The sequence below is a fragment of the Delphinapterus leucas genome, chromosome 10 (genome assembly GCF_059928025.1).
Source record: "Delphinapterus leucas isolate spDelLeu-1000000601 "Yukka" chromosome 10, BTC_Dleu_Yukka2, whole genome shotgun sequence".
Classification (NCBI taxonomy): Eukaryota; Metazoa; Chordata; class Mammalia; order Artiodactyla; family Monodontidae; genus Delphinapterus; species Delphinapterus leucas.
Genome location: NC_143138.1, coordinates 48,526,366 through 48,548,736, shown reverse-complemented (window position 1 = coordinate 48,548,736; position 22,371 = coordinate 48,526,366). Strand labels below are relative to the sequence as shown.

Below are 22,371 nucleotides of genomic sequence, written 5' to 3'. Positions count from 1 at the left end.
CCAATCGGGAAGAAAGTGTGCCTGAATTTACAGCCCCCGACGAGGGAAGAGACTTCCTTGGGCCTCTCTCCAGGTCGTCCCAGATCCCCACCCTCAGAGACCGGTGCCTCCCTGCAGGCCGTCAGCTTGCAGAACATTTCTACCTCCGGCCTCTAGAACCGGCTCCCGCCCTCGCATCCCCCGGCTCAGAGCGCTGTGATGACCCTGCTACGGAGACCTCAAACCCTGTTCCACTAAATTCCAGCGAAATACAGACACCGGGATTGATTCTCACAGCAGGACTGAGTCTCAAAAAAAAAAAAGAAAGAAAGAAAGAAAGAAAGAAAAAAGAAAAGAAAAAGAAACAAAATCAAGCTAAAGGAAAAGAAAGTCGCAGGCTACTGGATCCAATTAGTAAATGCCTAATTGAATTACTGTCACCTCCACCAGCCAATAGGAGGGTCCCGAGGCTGTGGGGCCGCGAAGCCCCTCCCTGGCCTCACATATATAAAGCAGCCAATGACAGCCTGCAACTTTCCAAGTGGTCAACTTGACCGATAGCTTTTCAGTCGAGAAAGGCAGAAAGGCTAGTAGCGCTGGTGGGTGGATGGGGAGAGAGAGCTAAGACCTCTTCTTCCCGTGTGTGCGGGAGAGGAGGGTGGAGGTGCAGAGAGGCAGAAGGGACGCGGAAGGAAAAGGAGAGGGCTTCTCGGTCAGTTTTCGCCTCCTGCCTTCAAATTCAGTGCCCTTTCCTTGTGGAAAGGGCGCTGGGTTCGGGACGCGCGAGTGCGCGCCTTAGCGCTCCGCGTGTCGCCAGGTGGGTAACCCGGCACAGGAGGAAGGGGAAGTTACCTTCCCCTCGGAAGAGGGCGCTGGCTCCCTCATCCTGCCTTTATAATCAGGCCGCGGCCGGAGAGGAAGCAGCCAGCTGCCGTCTGCGCTCTGCAAAGCATGCAGTTAGGGGAGCAGCTCTTGGTGAGCTCGGTGAACCTGCCTGGCGCGCACTTCTACCCGCTGGAGGGGGCGCGAGGTGGTGGCGGCGGGAGCGCCGGCCACCTCCCGGGAGCGGCCCCCTCGCCTCAGAGGCTGGACTTAGACAAAGCGCCCAAGAAGTTCTCGGGCAGCCTCTCGTGTGAGGCAGGGAGCGGGGAGCCCGCAGCCGCCGGTGCGGGGGCCCCCGCGGCCATGCTCAGTGACGCCGACGCCGGGGACGCCTTTGCCGGCACCGCGGCCGTGGCCAAGCCGGGGCCCCCGGACGGCCGCAAGGGCTCCCCCTGCGGGGAGGAGGAGCTGCCCTCAGCCGCCGCCGCCGCTGCCGCAGCCGCGGCCGCCGCCGCCAGCGCGCGCTACTCCATGGACAGCTTGAGCTCGGAGCGCTACTACCTCCAGTCCCCCGGGCCTCAGGGCTCCGAGCTGGCCGCGCCCTGCTCGCTGTTTCCGTACCAGGCGGCTGCCGGGGCGCCCCACGGATCTGTGTACCCGGCTCCCAACGGGGCGCGCTACCCCTACGGCTCCATGCTGCCCCCCGGCGGCATCCCCGCGGCCGTGTGCCCACCCGGCAGGGCGCAGTTCGGCCCGGGAGCAGGCGCGAGCGGCGGCGCGGGAGGCAGCGGCGGGGGAGGCGGCCCGGGCGCCTATCAGTACGGCCAGGGGGCTCCGCTCTACGGGCCGTACTCCGGGGCAGCAGCCGCGGGTTCCTGCGGAGGACTGGGGGGCCTGGGGGTTCCCGGCTCCGGCTTCCGCGCCCACGTCTACCTGTGCAACCGGCCTCTGTGGCTCAAATTCCACCGCCACCAAACCGAGATGATCATTACGAAACAGGGCAGGTGAGCGCAGCGCGGAGGGGCCCCGAAGCGCGGGGGCAGAGAGGACCTGTGTAGTCCTGAGGGTGGCCGGGAATGGGGGACCGCCGCCCGCCCGCTCCGCTCTTGGCTGGGAGAGTGAGTTTCCGTGCGCAGCCAGTAGGGACTCCGCATCTCCAGTCCGATGTCCCTCCCGTCCGCGCACCGGCGGTTTGTGCAGGGCGCTAAGGCTACGGCTGCTTCCCCCCTTCCTTCTCGTCACCCTCACCTGGACTGACGAGGAGGAGACAGAAATGGAAACTGGGGCTTGTCCACAAAGCTGGATGTCCTAGGTACGCCCGGCCGGCGGTACGCCGGTCCCTGAAGGCGGGCGAGGAGCCGCGGATGCGGGAAGCCTCCAGGGGTGGCTACCCTCTCTGGGCACAGGACATGGGCTCCCGCAGTTTTAGGCGCCAGGGTCTCCGCGGGGCGCATCCGGGGGACGAGCGCGAGGACCAGAGCGCCGGCAACGGGGGCTGGTCCGGGTAGTAGGTTAGGCCGGACCCTGGAGTCAGAAGGGGCTGGGGTCCCAGGCCTGAGAAAGTTCGGATACACATCCCACTGCGGGCAGTGGTTACTTCTGGGGAAAGTGAGGGGTGGGTGCTGGGAGAGGGACGTCCCAAGGGGACTTTTAGCCTTAACAGTAGAACTAATTTTTTTTTTTAACGAGAACAATTTAATGTTCTCTGGCACTTGTACATGTAAAAAATAATGATTTTTAAACATCGTGGAAGAAAATAAATGAGCATCTGAAAGGGTCAAGAACTTGAGTGAGTGGTGCAGAAGGGCAGGGATTGGGGCAAATTATTTCAGAAAAGAGACGTTCCGAGAGTTGCCAACTCAAGAACATTTTACGTAGTGAGGGCCACTTTTCTACCGGTATTCTGTTCGTCTGCAGACTTCCAAATGTCGTCTAAGCGTGGGCCTGTGCCCGGGCGTTCCGATTTAAATCTCCTGGTTCTATTCCCTTGCACAGACGCATGTTTCCTTTCTTGAGTTTCAACATAAATGGACTCAATCCCACCGCCCACTACAACGTGTTCGTAGAAGTGGTGCTGGCGGACCCCAACCACTGGCGCTTCCAGGGGGGCAAATGGGTGACCTGCGGAAAAGCCGACAATAACATGCAGGGTGAGGAGAGAAAGGGCCTGGGCAGGGTGGATCGGCGGGAGCCCCCGACTCAAGACACCACACATTTAAATCTCGAATCCCTCCCTCTACATCCGGGGCCTGGAAGTGTTAGGAGTTTCTTTGTGTTGATTGTTTGATTAAGGGAGAGAATTGCTAAGTCAGACTTCTTGCCTACTAGTATATAGAATTTTAACCATGACCCTACTCTAGCCCTTCCCTCCACATCCCTACCTTTGAGAAAGGAATTGCTGTAAACTCTCCAGGTGGCAAGGGCATCTGGCATTCTAATCTTCACTTGAGAAAAGGCCTCCCCAAGGTTGAGTTCACCATAAAAATCCAACCACGTTCCGTCAGATCTTGCCTGTCTAGCTTCAGAAGCCCCCAAGTTAACCTTCAAGAGGCATCGCCTACTGGTTCCATTTTTACCTTGTCCAAGGAAGGCTGGAAGCACAGGGGCCCTGGGAGGGGAATCAGTAGAGTCTAGTTGGTCTCCACTGGCCTTCTTAAACTGCTAATGATGGGAGACATGTTCTAAATCTAGCTCTTAAATCTTGCCCATAGGTAGTAAATACCCCTCCCCTACCTCCATTTGCAAACAGCCCTTTATGCTTGGGTTTTGTGTTTTGTTTCACTTTCTCTTAGGCAACAAAATGTATGTTCACCCAGAGTCTCCTAATACTGGTTCCCACTGGATGAGACAGGAGATTTCCTTTGGGAAATTAAAACTCACCAATAACAAAGGCGCAAATAACAACAACACCCAGGTAGGGTGACAGAGGAGGTGGTGTCTTCTGGCTGTGAATCTCTTTTCTAATGAGTTTCCATACTCTTCATTGTATTTGTAATATTTGCAGGTACCTGTTGCTTGCCTCTTTCTGGTCTTTTTTTTTTTTTGACCTTTCTCATTTTTATTTATTTATTATTTTTCCTACTGGAATTCAGTAACAGTGAGTTAACTGTTAGGAGCAGAAATACTGAAAACTTTCGGCGACTTAGGAAACCAAGAGGCAAGAGTGTTTATTTAAACACACATACCCAGCTATGTGTTAAGTTTCAAAAATGGCAATAGAAAGTTAGCTGTTGCTGGGGAGCAAGCAGGAGTGGCATTCCAAAATACAGAATTTGTCAAAATCGACTTTACTTTTTCGATCCGGCAGCTCTTTTCTCTGTACCCTTCGCAGATGATAGTCTTACAGTCTTTACACAAGTACCAACCACGACTGCACATCGTTGAAGTCACAGAAGACGGCGTGGAGGACTTGAACGAGCCCTCCAAGACTCAGACCTTCATCTTCTCAGAAACGCAGTTCATTGCAGTGACTGCCTACCAAAACACCGATGTGAGTGCCCCATGGTCCCCAAGAATCCCTGAAGCTCAGTCCAGCGTGAGACAGAAAACACTCAGTGACTGTTTTTTTCCCCCTTGTCTAGATAACTCAACTAAAGATTGATCACAACCCCTTTGCAAAAGGCTTCAGGGACAACTATGACTCGTAAGTGCACCTTTATTTTTCCTTGCCTGGTCATCTTTGAACAAGACATATCGAATCAGACACTTTCTTGAGACCATATTCTAGGAAGAGCTTTCACGGTTGGGATTTTTGCCTATTTTTATTTTTGCATATTTTTGGCCTTGACTAATCTTGCTTTAGAATTTTCACAGAAGGGTTTTGTTCATTTCTAAAGAAATGTTAAGGGATTAAAAATGAGGAGTTTTTTTTTTAACATTTGAGTGGAGATTTGAAATTTTCATAATCTGCATTTATATGCCTTCCTTTCCATTTGATCCCAGTTTTTTTTATTCTCTCAGGAGCAGGGATTATTATTCCCTCTCATTTTTTTACATAAGAAAAACCTGACACTAAGAGGATGTCATTTTCACAACATCAAAGAGCAAGGCCCCACAGATGCCTTTTAAATCTGGGATTTCTACCCACCATGGCCAGCATTCCTTCCCTACCACTGAAGGGAGAGTTGCTCCAAGTTATTCCAAGTTCTAGGACTTGCAAAGATGGATTTTCTACAGTTTAAATGCTTAATGCCCGGGAGGAAGCTTTTTCTTTCGTGGTGGGAAATTTGGCCGCAATGAGCGAAGTCCAGCTAAAATGGGCAAGTGCATCCCTACTATCTCCACCCCTCCACTCAACAGACCAGCACTCCTGCTCTAGAGCCTTCTTCATTTCTGGGAGGTAGATTGTTTGGGGACAACACTAGGGTTTTTTTTTAAGTGTTTCTCTTTATATTGTAGCATGTACACCGCTTCCGAAAATGACAGGTTAACTCCATCTCCCACGGATTCTCCTAGATCCCATCAGATTGTCCCTGGAGGTCGGTACGGCATTCAGTCCTTCTTCCCGGAGCCCTTTGTCAACACTTTACCTCAAGCCCGATATTATAATGGCGAGAGAACCGTGCCACAGACCAACGGCCTCCTTTCACCCCAACAGAGCGAAGAGGTGGCCAACCCTCCCCAGCGATGGCTTGTCACACCCGTCCAGCAACCTGGGACCAACAAACTAGACATCGGTTCCTATGAGTCTGAATATACTTCCAGCACCTTGCTCCCATATGGTATTAAATCCTTGCCCCTCCAGACATCCCATGCCCTGGGGTATTACCCCGACCCCACCTTCCCTGCAATGGCAGGGTGGGGAGGTAGAGGTTCTTATCAAAGGAAGGTGGCAGCTGGACTCCCATGGACCTCCAGAACAAGCCCCCCTGTGTTCTCTGAAGATCAGCTCTCCAAGGAGAAAGTCAAAGAAGAAATTAGCTCTTCTTGGATAGAGACACCCCCGTCCATCAAGTCTCTTGACTCCAGTGACTCAGGGGTGTACACCAGTGCTTGTAAGCGAAGGCGGCTGTCTCCTAGCTCCTCCAGCAATGAAAATTCTCCCTCCATGAAGTGCGAGGATATCAATGCTGAAGAGCACAGTAAAGACACCTCAAAAGGCATGGGGGGGTATTACGCTTTTTACACGACTCCCTAAAGAGTCATTTTAACCTCGTCAAAATGAGCTAACTTTTTGCCGATGGACTTGGTGGTGTTTTTTTGTTGTCTTCTTTGTCTAGGTTGCCAAAAAGACGTTTGCCTTCCACCCTGATGCATCCCGTTTTGTGCAATTCTCTAAAAGAAGGTGCCAAAGCTTTTTGATTGCTTCAGGTAACTGAAACAAGCCTAGCATTTTTTTCTTTTTTAATAAAATTAATGGAGGACTTTCAAGTGTTTTTAAATTTGAAGGTGATTCAAAGTTATGGATTTATTTATTGGAGACACTAGACATTCAAAGAACTGGGCTGTGAAGATTGAGTGCCTAGTGCCATCAAAGGTGTTGAAAGCTTTGGTTCTCATTTTTATTTGTAAATCTGTAAGCAAATAGAAGCCCAGAGTGGTAAGATGTTTTGCTTCTGGAATAGAAGGGTGGGCCTTAACCTTCAACAAGGGACTTTTGCTGTTAACTTCCTGCTAGGGACAAAAGATGTTAGGCCTGGGAGGCAAGAACTTTGTGAAGGTGCTGGTTTGACCTGACTTTGATTCTTCCCAGGCTTTTGAAACAAGCCATGTTTGCCCTAGTCCAGGATCGCCTCATGTTCTAGGCCTCTGCTGTGTGCCTGGGTGGCTTGTAGGACTTAGGAGACAGCAAGGGAGGGGGGCACCAGAAAACAAACAAACAAAAATGGAGAATTTTAAAGTGTACAGTTGTGTGCTTAGATACACTGTAGAATAATGTGGAAAATACTGTACAAATAGTCTACGTAGGTATACGAGATTATGTAAAATTGGTGCTTTGGCTTTGTAAAGAATTTGCAATTCACCGGACCACAGCTGCAGGAGCAGGGGAAGTTTCGTCATCCCCACAACATATGGGAATATTCTGTTTACTTCTTAGTTAAGAATGTATTCAGCTACTGTACTAACTTGAAACGTGCTAAGGAAAACCCCCATGTCATCCTCTTCCTCCGCCACCCCCACTTCCCAACTTGGTGATGTGAGGAAACAGAAACCTGACGCCCCAGCTCCTATAGGCTTTCTAGAGACCTTGGATTTTTATGTACAGTCATAGTCATTTTTAATAAATGTGGTTCATTAAGGGAACAGGCATAGCCCTGTCTTCTGTACTATGGGTTTTCATCTTTGTTTCAAAAATCTTAGTTTGCTTCTTCCTCCACCCTCCTCCAGCAGGAACCCTGTCCCACCAACCCACTCCCCCCGCCCACCACTAGAATCTCTTAAGTGGACAGTGTCTTCGTTGAGGGGGTGGGGATGCTCTTGTTTATCTTTTTTCCTTGTAGATGAATGGGGTTATTTCCTCACCGCACTGGGAAGTCTGGACAATGGGGATTGGAGCTGGGGAGGGGGAGGAGGTTTGCTGCCGAGATGCAAGATTGCCCACAGCAGGCTTGATATGGGCCTAGGAAACCTCCACCCCCAGCCCTTGGCGTCCGGGCCTCTCCTAGACCTCCTTGGGGTCTCCCATCCCCGGATCCACATGGGCTCCCCGGGCACCCTCGCGGCCCTCTGGGCGCCCACGAGTTCCGGATCCCTGAGGCCAAGCGGGAGCGGGCCGCCCCCACCCCCGCTGCCACCTGCGGCTTCCTTCTTCCCGGAGCCCCGGGCGCCGCCGCGGGGGCAGCTGCGGTCCGGGCCGCTGGGGATGCGGCGGGAGCGCAACGCAGCTGTGCGAGCAGCGGCCGGGGAACCGGTTGCCTAGCTTTTAGCTCCACTTTTTCGGCTCTCAATCCGCGGGAGGGGCCTGGGCCCTCGGAAGAGTTAAACCAAGGAGTGCGGCGAAGGGCCCTTTGTCCCCCTGCCAGACATCCCGCCGCGCTTATCTGCAGACGGCTTCTGGCCCGGCTTGCAATCCTTTCCAGCCCCCTCCCGACGCTCCCGGGGTAAAGGTCTGGCCGGGAGTGTCATACTGCTAACTGCGTGGCGCGGAAATGCAGCTGCTAAGAGGATTAGTTCTGGGAGGCGAGCGATCGCCCCGGCCCTCCTCCCCTTCTGCGCCCAATTAAGGCCGCCGAAAGCTCGCACCTCGCTTCTCCGCGGTTTCCAGTTCCCACTGCCCTTCCCGGTTCCGAGTCCTTCTCGCGCCGCCTGTGACCTTGGGGTCTCGGACTCTAGACCCGCGTCACCGACGATGCCTGTTGAAAACACTTTGCCCAAACCGCCCCGAATTTTACTGGAGCTGGAAGCGAAAGCCTTGAAATTTGGTTAATGTGTGTTTATTGTGGATGACAGACTCAGACTGGGGGAGGAGGACTAGGACACCCCTAACCCGGTCTGCCCGCCCCCCGCCCCAACCCCAAGGAACCCGAGCGTATTGGGAGATGCGATGGAATTTCGAAACGGTGTTCTCCTTTTCTGCCCTCTAGAAAGACTGCAAATGCTAATCACCTCCGGGATAAAGCAGACACTGGCCCCAGTCTATTTCCAGTCCTGTATATTTTTGCACCGTACAGTAAAAAGAACTTGGTACTTGTGAAAAGTCCCTCACAGTGTTTAATAGAAACGTAAGTGGCTGAGTGGCCCCAATTAACACCTTGTGATAAGGCATTCCTAAGATGGAGTGTCAGACACCAAATTGTGAAGAGATGTATCTAATTAATCCTCCTAGGATGACACCGATAAACAAGGCTCTATTTAAATAAAGATCAAGGACTCGGCGCCCCGTCTGTTTACATTCTCCGCCGGAGTCCCAGCGTTTGCGCCCTCGCAGGCGGCGTTCCCTGCGCTGGGGCGCGAGGGCGGGGGCTGTCTGGGTGGGGGAGCACCGGCTTGGGGGGGGTCGTTGGTTCGCCTCCGTTCTAGCCCCAAACAGAAATATGCAATTAGACAAATTGCAACGAAAGGGGAAAAAGAAGTGCAAGAAGGACACGACTCTGACTTGGAAATACTATTGTCATTTTCCACGCGTGTCCTTTACATCGCCAAACACTTTTTGGTTGTCCGAGTTTTTAAAAGGAAGGCAAACAAAACAGCCTTCCACTCGTAGCCCCAGGAAGTCTTTTCTGCTTTGGGGAGAACTCGGAGCGGGACCTTCCCCGCCCCCCACTCGGCCTCGGCACGAGTTCGCTCCTCGCTGCCCCGGGATTCCTCCTCCAGGGTGCTGAAGCCCAGAAGCGCTGGGGTGCGGGGTAGCTATCCTGGGGGGTGGGGTGGGGAGCCACCCACTGGGAAAGGCAAGAAGAATCTGGAAAGAAATAGGGGAAGAGGGGAAGGTGCAGTCAAACTCTCAGTCTGTAAACCAGGGCCGGGGCTTGGAGCCCGCTCGGAGTCTGTGACAACGCACATCCCCACTCTTCAAAGGGGAGTTTCAAGGCTCCAGATCAGCTTTTGGTCCAGGCTCCTTCCTTTCCAGCCGCCTCTGATTAACTTTAAACCTGGGGGTAAAGGCAGACTCACGGTCCTCCCTTTCCTCTGCAGGCTCTTCCTTCTTTCTGAACCAAACAAGGTGGGGGTGGGTACGATGCCCGTTTTTTGTTGTTGTTGTTTATTCTTTTGTTCTCGTTGTTGTTTTTAATTCCGCAGGTATTATGCAAACGCTCCGAAATAAAAAAAATTCCCTCCTGCCTCTAATCAAAATTGAGCCTCCAGTGAGGACAAAAATTAAAATCACTCATTTTCCACTGGCCTGGACGCTTCCCCTTCCCCGCTCGCGCCACGATGTCCCCCCGCCCAGCTGCCAGCCGGCTCCTAGAGTTTGGCTTTTCACCGCGCGGAGATTTCGGCATCATCGGGAAGCACTTTTAAAAGGCAATTTGCAAAACTCTGTTGGTGGGCCTGATCGAGTCCCCTTATGTGAACTCCCCATCCCTCGGGTTTAAGCTTTCGAGTGCACGAATTCCGCCAGTCTAGCCCCCGGGATACTCGAACCCGCGGAATCCGTCCACCTGCGCCGGTCTTCGTCGGGGTCGGAGTCCCTCCTGCGCTTCGCGGACGCCTGGGCGCAGCGCCTGCACTTGGCGTTCTCATGGGTTCCGCCAGCCCGAACCCGCAGGAGCTGGATTTCCTTCCCCGCCCGTGAGCTGAGCGGTTGGTGGGCAGCCTGAAGCTACGACATTTTTTTTTTTAACATGATGGGGACTCTGATCTTGGTGGTCACTGAATTTCTCCTTATTACAGCTTAAAAGAAGTAAACTTCTGGAGACCCCTCCCCCCTCTCCCCCTTTCTCCTTCGGCCCTAGGAGTCCTTTGCGTGTTGCCGAGAACGCATCGAGTCACCGAGGGAAGGATATTGCTGCGCCAGACACGGAGCAGGCCCTCGGAGCTGGTCCCTAAAGTGCGCGACTTCTGATGGACTTCTGGCCGACCCCGAAGCGCCGGATCTCTGCTTATTTGGGGCAGCAGAATGTGAACATCCACCCCACCCCCGGCCATTTAAATTTTTCCCGTCTCCCTAAAAAGTCCTTAGCGTCCTTCTAGAAGTTCTCGCGAAGGCAGCAGGGCGCGCACAGGAACTTCTGTAACCCCAGGCTGGACCAGATTTCCTCGCACTGTTGGCGCCGCGCTCTTGGCGGTGGCTCCTGCAGCGGTTTCGAGGAAGCTGAGGGGTCCGGGCGGTGGGCAGCCTTCGCCATCTGGCGGCCGCGGCAAGTAAAGCTCTCCCAGCCGAGCAGGGCCTCGCTACAGGCGCTGCCGCTTCTGCATCCCGCATCCCACTTCCCCTTGGTTTGGGGGGAGGAGCCCGGAATTTGAGGTTGGAGGACTTTAAAGTCTAGGCCTGTGCCACTGCTAACTAGCTGCCTTGGCTCATCTGTGAAGTGAGGATTCGAACGACGCCTGCCTCGCTGAATACCATCCGGGGCGAGGGAGGAGAGAATGAACTTAACTGCTTTGCAAACCGTTGAGTAGCTCCGAGTATTAGTAGGCATAATTAATTACTAATTTTATAACATGATATGTAGTGACAAACACAAGTGCATTGCAAATGAAAGATTTTTTTCTGTAGGATTTTTAAATTTTTATAGAACTATAGTTGATTTACAGTGTTGTGCTAATTTCTGCTGTACAGCAAATTGACTCAGCTATACACATATATACATTCTTTTTTAATATTTTTTTCCATTATGGTTTGTCCCAGGAGATTGGATGTAGTTCCCTGTGCTATACAGGACCTTGTTGTTTGAAAGATTTTTTAAATTAACTCAAAAATAATTACGGACAATTGCAAACATACACGAAAGTAGAGAGCAGTGAACCCCCATGTATCTGTCTTCCAGCTACACCAAAAATCAATTCACGCTGCTCCTGTTTCATCCTGTAAATCCCTACCCATCCTCTCTACCACAAAGCCCAGAAATCCCGTCATCTAATCCACAATTATTTCCATACATAGCCCTAAAAATAAGGAATATATATATATCTTACACCTATAGAATCAACAGTAATCTCTTCATAATATGAAATATCCAGGCTTGTTTCCCTGATTGGCTCATAAGTTTTTGTTGTTCCTCTTGTTTGTTTTTTACAGTTGGTTTGTTTGAATCAGGGTCCAAAAAAGTCTCACACATCTAGTTGATTATCTTAATTCTCTTAATTTAGAAGTCTTCCCTCTTTTATTTTTCCTCGCCATTTATTGAAGAAGTCTGAGCATTTATTCTGTCTAGTTTTCCAGGTTCTGGATTTTTCTGATTGCATTCCTGTGGTGATAACATGGTCCTCTGACCCTTGTATTTCCAACAAAATGGTAACTAGGTATGAAAACTTCATTTGATTAAAATTCTATTTTATCTCATCAGTCGTCTATTCTACCAGGAGACACTTCACATCTGGATTGTTTCTCCTTGGGCCTGCTATTGTCCACTGATGATGTTCACCGGGTCCATTTTTTCATTGAAGATTTGACAAAGGAGGTAAATTTCAGTACAGCTATTATTACATATGCAGGAGAAAGTTTTACTCAATGGCACTTCGGTTTTTTTCGAACATGTGTTTTTTCCCCTAGCTTTACTGAGATATAATTGACATATAACACTGGGTATGTTTAACTTGTACAGCCTGATGATTTGTTCCATGAACATATTGAAAGATGATTACCACAATAAAGTTAGTTAGCATGTCTATCACATCACATAATTACTACTTTTGTGTGTGTGGTGAGAACATTTAAGATCTACTGTTTAGTAACTTTCAAGTATATAATAGAGTATTGTTAGCTATAGTCACTATGCCATACACTGAATCCCCAGAGCTTATTCATCTTATAACTGAACCCTTTATAACCTTGTACCCTTTGACCATTTCCCTCACCCCCCCGCCAGCCCTTGGCAAACATCATTCTTTTCTTTATTTCTGTGAGTTTTGCTTTTTAGATCTACATATAAGTAAGATCATACAGTATTTGTCCTTCTCTGTCTGACTTAAGATATGCCTGCCATATATCTGGAGAAAAACATGGTTTGAAAGGATAATGCATCCCAATGTTCATAGCAGCACTATTCACAAAAGCCAAGACATGGAAACAATCTAAATGTCCATAAACAGAGGAATGGATAAAGAAGATGTGGTGCACATATACAATGGAATATTACTCAGCCATTACAAAGAATGAAATAATGCCATTTGCAGCAACATGGATGGACCTGGAGAGGATCATACTAAGTGAAGTAAGTCAGATAGAGAAAGACAAATATATGATATCACTTACATGTGGAATCTAAAAAAAATGATACAAAGGAACTTATTTATAAAACAGGAACAGACTCACAGACTTAGAGAATGAACTTCTGGTTACCAGGGGGGAGAGCGGGAGGGATGGATTGGGAGTTTGGGATTGACATGTACACACTGCTATATTTATAATAGATAACCAACAAAGACCTACTGTAATGCACAGGGAACTCTGCTCAATAATCTGTAATAACCTAAATGGGAAAAGAATTTGAAAAAGAATAGATACATGTATATGTATAACTGATTCACTTTGCTGTACACCTGAAACTAACACAACATTGTTAATCAACTATACTCCAATATAAAATAATATTTTTTTAAATGTATAATGCCCGCAAGGTCCATTCATGTTGTTGCAAAAGGCAGGATTTCCTTCTTTTTTATGGCTAAATTGTATATATGCCAATTTTCATGTATCCATTCCCCCATGGATGGGCACTTAGGCTGGTTGTTTGCATATTTTGGCTGGTGTGAATGATGCCGCAATGAAAGTGGGGGTGCAGATATCTCTTCAAGCTAGTGAGTCCCAACGACACTTTGATTGTGACATTAAACAGAGTGAACCAAAAATCCGAGGTCTCTTCTCTTTATATATTACCACAGGAAAGTAGCTGTAGCTCTCTGGGGAACATGGGTCATAGAAAAACAAGTAAGAAGATGGACAAAGTACATTAATTGATAAGATTTAGCAGATGATCCACGTTTATTGAAACAGTTTGCTACACACAGATTGCTAAGAAATCACATTAAACCAGTGCATAACAAAGTGATAAAGTGTGTTTCTATTTGTTTTTCTACTCCAGGGCAAATTATCAATCTCCTAATCTCCTTAAAAATATATTTCCAGGATTGATAAGCATCATTTGGAAATCATAAGTGAAAAGGACTACCAAATGGTTTAGTGGTTGCTATGGGGAGGAGATGATTTCGTCCATAAGTAAGGAGAATTGGTTTCTTATCACGGAGTTTGGAGGGGAAGGAACGTCTGGGGAGGGGATCTGGGGAAGGGAATAGGTGGGGGAGAGTCCATGGAACTGCGGGTTACTATCCACAGTTCACAGCCCAGAACTCCTGGAATTGAGATGAAATTGGTGACTGAGAATATCAAGGTAATTCTATGAATAACAAGGATAGATTTAACCTGTAGATGCATTACTATGCTCCTGTCCCCTTCCCCATCCACAGGCCACCAGGCAGTCAGAATGTTGGCTGAAACAGTTTGTCTTTGGTGGTCACCATTTCTTCATGGAATGTCCCAATTTTAATGTCCTGGGAAACTGGCCTTCTCCTCAGCCTTTGAGTCCCTGAATGGGAGATCTGAGAGATACCTCAGTGGGGTGTAGCTCTGTGCACACCACAACACAGAGGCAGAGCCTTCGTTGGCTGCCATGCCCCCTGAGGAGTCTGTTGGCTCTGCAGCATACCACGGGGTGGTGGACCCTATACTTTAAAAGGTGGAAGATTTATATGATCTGAAGAGAAACCAGAGTGCAGACCCTATACTTTAAACATAAAATGTTTCAGAGCCATGTGAAATATTTATTTAGTCATGAAAACATTAAATTCTAGAGCATAGTTTTAAATTATTTTTTCTGTTGTTTTTCAGAACAATATTTGAAATGAACAATATTTGAGATCTAAATGAATCAATGATTAATCTTTCTTCTTTATTTTTTTCTAAAATATAAGCCTGTCATGGACTTGTGTCTATTTCTTCTTGCACTTTGACCTATACTCAACTCTGGGGTAGTGAATTTACCCTACATATCTGTTGCTTTTCTTTTCTTTTTTTTTTTATTTGCGGTACGCGGGCCTCTCACTGTTGTGGCCTCTCCCGTTGCAGAGCACAAGCTCCGGACCCGCAGGCTCAGCAGCCATAGCTCACGGGCCTAGCCACTCCGCGGCATGTGGGATCTTCCCGGACCAGGGCACAAACCCACGTCCCCTGCATCAGCAGGCGGACTCTCAACTACTGCGCCACCAGGGAAGCCCTCTGTTGCTTCTCTTAATCTTGGTAGGTGGGTTTTATCGTTATATTATAAATCTAAAATCCAAGAATGTTCTTTGACATTTTACTTCTTCCAGGATTCCAGTTTTTTTCCTGTGCACCACCTTTTCAACAAAGTGATTGTTGATCTAATTAACCAACTAAGTAGATTATGCTCATCACTAAATATTTAGAAGCCTGCAGGTAGAGACCACATAGCTGTTGCAGAAAAGCACAGAGAAACACAGGTTGAGTTAGTGTACAAAAATGCACATACATGCATGTATGCAGGAATGTGTATTTGTGCTCCAGGGCTGAATACTATTAAACTGAGATCAGAGAGAGTGAAAAATATGATTAGAATAAAATGATATGGTGGTATCTAATATTTCCTTTAGGGACCCTTCTGCTCAGAGCTGTCAAAACAATTTGTGTAAATAGACCAGACCGAGGGCGGTGCTTCTAAGCATACTAATGAAATACTCTTCTGAAAGGATGCAAACAGAAGAGAGTCTCTAAGAATACAATTACACCTTAATCTGGGGGTGGTGCCTCAAAAATGATTCCCTCCCATCCCTCTTTCCCTTTCAGAAAAACAAAAACAAGCAAAAACTCATTGGGAAAGGGGAAAGCAAGTATTCCAGAATTCTATCATGCCCTCTTTCCCATTGGAGTTTTAGGAAACAACTTGTGAGTCACATCTTAGCCTGGTACTGAGGAATTAAGGTTCTTGCTGGAGTCTCTGTAGTTGGGGCAATAATGTCTACCAAGTATTCCACTGGTTTCTCTATGTTTCCTAGCCCCTTGCACTTAGGCAGAGTCACTGGAACCCAGAGAGAGAACAGTATAGATAAGGATGGATAAGTATGGACAAGCATTTGCCAAAAGCTACAGCCTTTTGAAGAAGGATTTGGCCAACCTGTAGTCAGCCAGAAAATAGGAAGCCAGACTTTCCTTCCAACTTCTACTTCCCTTCCAGTGCCTCTGATTGGCTGAACTCAACAGGAAGCCAGAGGGCCAGGAAGTCTGTGGATGCAGCCATAGAAGTCAGCATCATGGGACCAGGGCAGGGTGGAGAAGAATGGAGCGTGGAACTGGGGGCAATGAAGAAGATACCCAGCCCCACTCTCACCCCCCATGCAAAGCCTTGATTACTAAATGTTAGCCTTCTAAATACCTCTCTGTTGTTCTGAGATATCCCCAGGAAAGATGTTTCAAGAATAGCTGGAAATCTGCATTCTTATATGAAAATTCCATTATTTTTCATTTCTATTTCTATTACTCTATAATAACCTAAATGGGAAAAGAATTTGAAAAAGAAAAGATACATGTATATGTATAACTGATTCACTTTGCTGTACACCTGAAACTCACACAACATTGTTAATCAACTGTACTCCAATATAAAATAAAAATTTTAAAAAAGGAAACATGGAGAAAACTACACCAAGGCTTATATTAATCAAATTACTTAAAACCAGTGATAAAGAACAAAACGAAAAAGCAGCCAGGGGGAATAAAAACACATTATGTACAAAGAAACAAATATCAGAATGACAGCAGAACATAAGTAGGCTAGGTGACAAAGAAACATCTTTAAAATACTGAAAGAATAAAACCATCAACGTAGACTTCTATACCCAAGGAAAATAGCTTTCAAAAACAAAGGTGACATAAAAACTTTTTCAGATGTATGAAAACTGAGAGAATTTATAACCAGCAGAACTGCACTACAAGAAATGTTAAAAGAAATGCTTCAGATATAAAGAAAATGATACCAGATGGAAATTTGGGATCTACATAGGAATGAAGAGCTATGGAAATGGTAATGACATGAGTAAATATAAAAGACTTGTTTTCTTATTTTCAAAATCTCTTTAAAAGAAAATTAACTGTTTAAAGGGAAAATAACAAGATGTATGGTGTTTATAATACATATAGAAATAGAATATATGACAATGCACAAAGGCTGCAAGTAGAGAAATGGAGATATATTATGATACATCAAGTGATATAGTATCACTTGAGATAAACTGTGGTATGTAAAAGACGTTTACTAAAAATCCTAAAGCAGTCATCAAAAAAACAAAATAATTACAACTAATAAACCAACAAAGGAGATAAAATGGAATAAAAAATATTCAATTAACCCAAAGAAGGCACAAAAAGAAGGAAAAGGAAACAAAGAACAGATGGAATAAACAGAAAACAACAATCTGGTAGATTTAACCCAACAATATTAATAATAACATTAAATGGTTAACCACCCCAATTAAAATTTTCAGAGATTGTCAAATTGGATTAAAAAGTGAGGCCTTTCTACATGCTGCCTATAAGAACAAATTTTAAATATAAAGACATTACGTAGGCTAAAATTTAAAAGATTAAAAAGATATAGCATGCTAACACCAATCAAAAGAAAGCTAGAGTGGATATATGAATATCAAAATAGATTTTAGAGTCAAGGAAAACAGATCATTTAAGAATGATAATGGAATAAATTTATGAATAGGTCATAATAATCCTAAGTGTTTATGTATCTAATAACAAAGAGTTATCTGAGGTTCATGTAAAGTTAAAAATCAATGTAATTCGCCATGTTTATAGACTAAAAGTGAAAAACTATGATTGTCTCTATAGATGCAGAAAAAGCATTTGACAAAATCCAACATTTATTCTTGGCAAAATCTCTTAGCAATGTTGAAATAGAAGGGAATTTCCTCAAGGACACTCTTACCAACATCATACTTAATAGTGAAAAGTGGAATGCTTTCTCCTCCAGACCAGGAACAAAGCAACAATGTCTGCTGACACTGTTGCTACTCAACATTATACTGAAGGTTCTAGCCAGTGCAGTCAGGCAAGAAAAAGCATCAAAGTCTTCCAGATTAGGAAGGCTGAAGTAAAACTGTCTTTATTTGCCAATAACATGATCATCTACAGAGAAAAGTCTATAAGAAGGCCATTAGAACTAATAAATTATTTTAGTAGGACTGTAGGATAAAAGATTACTATATACAAGTCAATTGTATTTTTATATACTAGCAACAATCAGAAATTTTATTTAAAATATTATTTAAAGATACCTTCAAAAATATGAAATGCAAGGGTCTTCCCTGGTGGTCCAGTGGTAAGGAATCCACCTTCCAATGCAGGGGATGTGGGTTCGATCCCTGGTCAGGGAACTAAGATCTCGCAACAATCAGAAATTTTATTTAAAATATTATTTAAAGATACCTTCAAAAATATGAAATGCAAGGGTCTTCCCTGGTGGTCCAGTGGTAAGGAATCCACCTTCCAATGCAGGGGATGTGGGTTCGATCCCTGGTCAGGGAACTAAGATCTCACGTGCCACAGGGAAACTAAGTCCACAGGCCGCAAATACTGAGCTTGGACGCCTCAACGAGAGAGCCCACATGCCGCAAACTACAGATCCCATGTGCCCTGGAGCCCATGAGCCACAACCAGAGAGAGAAAACCCACACGTCACAACTAGAGAGAAGCCCACATGCCACAACTAGAGAGAAGCCTGCATGCCGCAATGAAAGATCCCGCATTTTACAACTAAGACCCGACACAGCCCCCACCCCCCCCAAAAAAAAATTAAAAATATGAAACGCAAGACCTATGTGCTGAAAACTATAAAACATCACTGAGAGAAATTAAAGACCTAAATAACTAGGGAGATACGTTGTGTTCGTAGGTCAAAAGACTCAATATTTTTAAGAAATTAATTCTTCCCAAATTGATATATAAATTCAGCAGGTTTTTCTTTGGTTGGCATTGACAAGCTGATTCTAAAATTCCTTTGGAAATGGGAAAGACTCCAAACAGCCAAAAAACTTTGAAAAAGAAGAACAGTGCCTGTCTTTAAGATTTATCATAAAGCTGCAGTAATCAAGACAGTATGAGATTGATAAAAAGATACACAAAATAGACTGATGGAACTGAATAGCGTGTATAGGTGTAGACTCTCACAACTGATTTTCAACAAAGTTGCAAAAGCAATTCAGTGGAGAAAGAGTAGTCTTCTTAACAAAAGGTGCTAGAGAAATTGAACAATCATATGCAATCTATAATTTACATGATATTCAAATATCAATTTAGAATGGCTCAGCTGTAAAACCTAATACTATGGCATTTATAGAAGAAAATATTGGAGAAAAGCTTTATGAGTTTTGGTCCAGCAAAGGATTCTAAGTTCTGGCACCAAATGTACTATTCATAAAAAAAAATGTCGACAAATTGGATTTTATCAAAAGTAAGAACTTCTGCTCTTTAAAAGACATTGCCAAAAGAATGAAAAGACAAGCCATAAACTAGGAGAAAATATTTGCAAATCATGTATTTGATAAAGGCCTTGAAACCAGAATATATAAATAATACTTAAAACTTTAGAAAATAAATGACTCAGTAAAATATGGGCAAAAGATTTAAATAGATATTTCACCAAAAAAGATATATGGATGGAGAATAAACACATGAAAAGAGTCAGCATCATTAATTATTAAGTAAATGCAAATTAAAGCCACGGAGAGATACAAGAGATACTACTACAGACCTTTTAGAATGTCTGAAATTAAACAGACTGACAATATCAAGTGTTGGCAAGGACATGAAGGAACTGGAACTCTCTACGTGGCTGGTGAGAATGTGAAATGGTGCAACCACTTTAGAAAATAGTGTGACAGATATATACCTACTGTATGACCCAGACATTCAACTCCTAGGTATTGCAAATATATGTCCATAAAAACACTTATAAAATATTCCTAGCAGTTTTATTTGTAATAATTCAAAGCTGAAAATAACCCAAGTGACCATCAATCTGTGATTGGATAGATAAATAGGTATATCAATATGATGAAGTACTGCTTGGTAATAAAAATGAACTATGACACAAACCACAACATGAATGAATCTCAAAATAATCATGCTGAGTGAGAGAAATCAGACAAATAAGAGTATGTACTACATGATTCTATTTGTGTAAAATTCTAGAGGATACAAACCAATCTACGGTGATAGGAAGCAGATCACAGGTTGCTTGGGGTTTGGGAAAGAGTACAGGGAAAGGTGAGCAGGAGGAATTACAAAGTGAGGTGATGGTAATCAATCAAGTACTTAGAAAGTTACAACGCAATAATGTAAGTGCTATGATATGGGAAGGTCAGGGCATTATGGGAGCACCAGAAAGAGTGAGAGGTGGGATAGGGCAGGAGTGATTTAAGGAAGGGATCACAAAAGGTTTTCTGGATGAAAAGACATCTAAATTAAGCCCCAGACAAAGAAATCAGGTGAGAAGCAGTAGGTGTGCTAGTAACTGATCTTTTCATGAAAAGAAACAGCATGCTCCCAAAGCCTGGGGATGTCAGATCACAGGGCACAGCAGAGGAAGTGAAAGAAACACAATACAACCAGTCATCGAGGATGAGAGGTTTAGCTGGAGAAGGAGGCAAGGCCTTCTGTGCTGTTAGGGTTTAGACTGAACCCAGAAGCAGTGGGAAGGCATGAGCAGATTTTTCTTTCTTTCCCCTAACATTCCTAACCACATTTTCTAAGTTTCTTTTTATGAATATTTCAACATTGGTGTGCTTTAATCTTTTCTTTTAAGGTTAATTTCCCTCCCCAAATTAGCGAAATAATTAACATTCATTTATTCTTATAACATGTGTTTCTAACATGGGATTGTTAGGTCAAAAGCTTGAATATTTTTAATTGTAATTGTAATAAATGTAGTTACTTTTTCAAGTGAGGCAGCAGTTCTCACTTCTACCAGACACAAGTGAACATCTATTTCCACACACTCTGCATGTCATCAGTCTTTTAAATTTGTATCAATCTAATAGATAAAAATTGGTGCTACTTGTAGATTTCTTTTTTCCTCTTTAATACTGGTGGTATTACTATTGCTCCTATGTCCACTCCTCTTCCTCCTCCTACTAATGTTACTGCTCTTTACTGAGTGCTTACTATGTAACAGAAAAAATTCTGCAAACTTTATCTTTTATCAGTTAACCTTCATAAACCTACAAGGTAAGTACCACCATTAGCTCCATTTTACAAAAAAGGAAGCTGAAGTTAAATAAAGTAATTTTCCCCCAGTCATATGGCCAAGTTTTTAAAACTGAGTTATATTTGACATATAAACTGTGTAAGCTTAAGGTGTATTCCTTATTGATTTGAACCATTTATATTGCAATATGATTGCCATTATAGTATTTGCTAACACCTCTGTCACATCACATAATCATTTCTTTTAGTGTTGGGAACAGTTAAGACCTAGTCTCAGCAATTGCAATGTTTATATACTTTTGTTGTCTATAATCACTGTATTGTGTATTAGATCTCCAGGACTTATTTGTCTACTAGTTGCAAGTGTGTACCTTTAAACAACATCTTTCCCATTCTCCCACTCCCCGCCCCTGTTAACCACCATTTTACTCTCTGCTTTTATGAGTTCAGGGTTTTGTTTTGTTTTTTTTGGCTACCACTTAAAAGAAATCATACATTTGTCTTTCTCTGTCTGACTTATCACACTTAGCATAATATTTTCAAGTTCCATCCATATGGTTGCAAATGGCAGAATTTTCTTTTTTCTCATGGCTGAAGAGTATTCCACTGTATGTCTGTGTGTGTCTGTGTGTGTGTGTCTCTCTCTCTCTATATATAAAACATTCATCCATTGATGGGCATTTAGGTTGTTTCCACAGCTTGGCTACTGTGAATGGTGCATAAACATAGGAGTGAAGATATCTCTTCAATAACCTGTTTTCATTCCCTTTGGATATGCAGCCAGAAATGGGATTGCTGGATCTTATAGCTTCCACCTTTATTGGTAGCTTCCAGTTTGGAGCTATTACAAGTAGAACTGCTATGTTCAATCTGGTACATGTCTTTTGATAAACATGTGTATGTATTTCTTCTGAGAATATACCAGAGTAGAAGTCCTACATCAGTTATTTATCTTTAATAGATATTGCCAAGCAGTTTTCCAGTCTGGCTGAAGGAATTTTTAATCCCACAAGCAGTGCATGAAAGTTGTACTTGATCCACTTTCACTTGACATTATATTTAATTTCTGCCATTCTGGTGGGCATGTAGTGGTATCCCAATGTTTCTGTAAGTTTTTGGAGATATTCTTTTTCAGATTAATTAAATACTCAGTCCAATTTTATCATGAATGGGAATAGTCTATTACTTTAATTTTATGATATATTTTTAGGATATCTGTATAGAAATACTTAACTTTTATTTACTAGAAGATGTCCATCATTTTCTCTTTGGACTTTTGTGTTTCCTGCATTGTTTTAAAAGGTGTTATCACTCCAAAGGTCTCTTAAATTCTTTTCCAACATTTTTATTGTTTGCACATTTGTGTTTAAGTCTTTACCTGGAATAAATGTTTTAATCTCTATAACTTTCTGATATTTTAATATCTTCCTTCCCCACTCTACCCCCAAACAATATTTTGCCAGATCTGGGGGAAGATGTTGATCTTTAAATACTTTTACACCTTTCTCCTTACTCCACCTCAGAAGGAAAAAAAAAACACAAAAAACAGGTTGTGATTTTTAATTTTATTAATTTGGATTAAATTGATCTTTTTGTGATATTAACCCTTTCCAGGATGGAAAGGTACTACATCTTTTAATAATAGTATCTTTTAAAAACATTTTCTGCTTTTCTTTTTTAGATCTTAATCTATTGTTGCTAAATTTATTTCTATGTATTATATAGATTTATTATGTGTATGGAGA

The 22,371-nt window shown here is 44.4% G+C and overlaps 1 protein-coding gene across 4 annotated transcripts; it reads left to right on the top strand.

The window, feature by feature from the left end:
• The first annotated feature begins 560 nt into the window (after window positions 1–560).
• Window positions 561–7,044, top strand: EOMES (eomesodermin). Of its 4 annotated transcripts, none has more exons than XM_022564928.3 (6): window positions 561–1,805; window positions 2,797–2,951; window positions 3,594–3,715; window positions 4,109–4,291; window positions 4,383–4,444; window positions 5,257–7,044. In XM_022564928.3, the coding sequence occupies exons 1-6, from the start codon at window positions 931–933 to the stop codon at window positions 5,936–5,938; spliced, it is 2,079 nt and encodes a 692-aa protein (XP_022420636.1). In that variant the 5' UTR covers window positions 561–930; the 3' UTR covers window positions 5,939–7,044. The 4 variants fall into 4 exon arrangements, with proteins under 4 accessions (XP_022420636.1, XP_022420637.1, XP_022420634.1 ...); XM_022564929.3 differs by having other exon boundaries at window positions 564–1,805; window positions 4,133–4,291; XM_022564926.3 differs by having other exon boundaries at window positions 564–1,805; window positions 5,200–7,044.
• The last annotated feature ends 15,327 nt before the right edge of the window (window positions 7,045–22,371 follow it).

Excerpts from the sequence above, each read along its gene's own strand:
- EOMES (XM_022564926.3), top strand. The coding sequence starts at position 931 with ATGCAGTTAGGGGAGCAGCTCTTGGTGAGCTCGGTGAACCTGCCTGGC. Across the intron at positions 3,716-4,108 it reads CAAATAACAACAACACCCAG|CTCTTTTCTCTGTACCCTTC; the intron begins GTAGGGTGACAG and ends TCGATCCGGCAG. Across the intron at positions 4,292-4,382 it reads CTGCCTACCAAAACACCGAT|ATAACTCAACTAAAGATTGA; the intron begins GTGAGTGCCCCA and ends CCCCTTGTCTAG.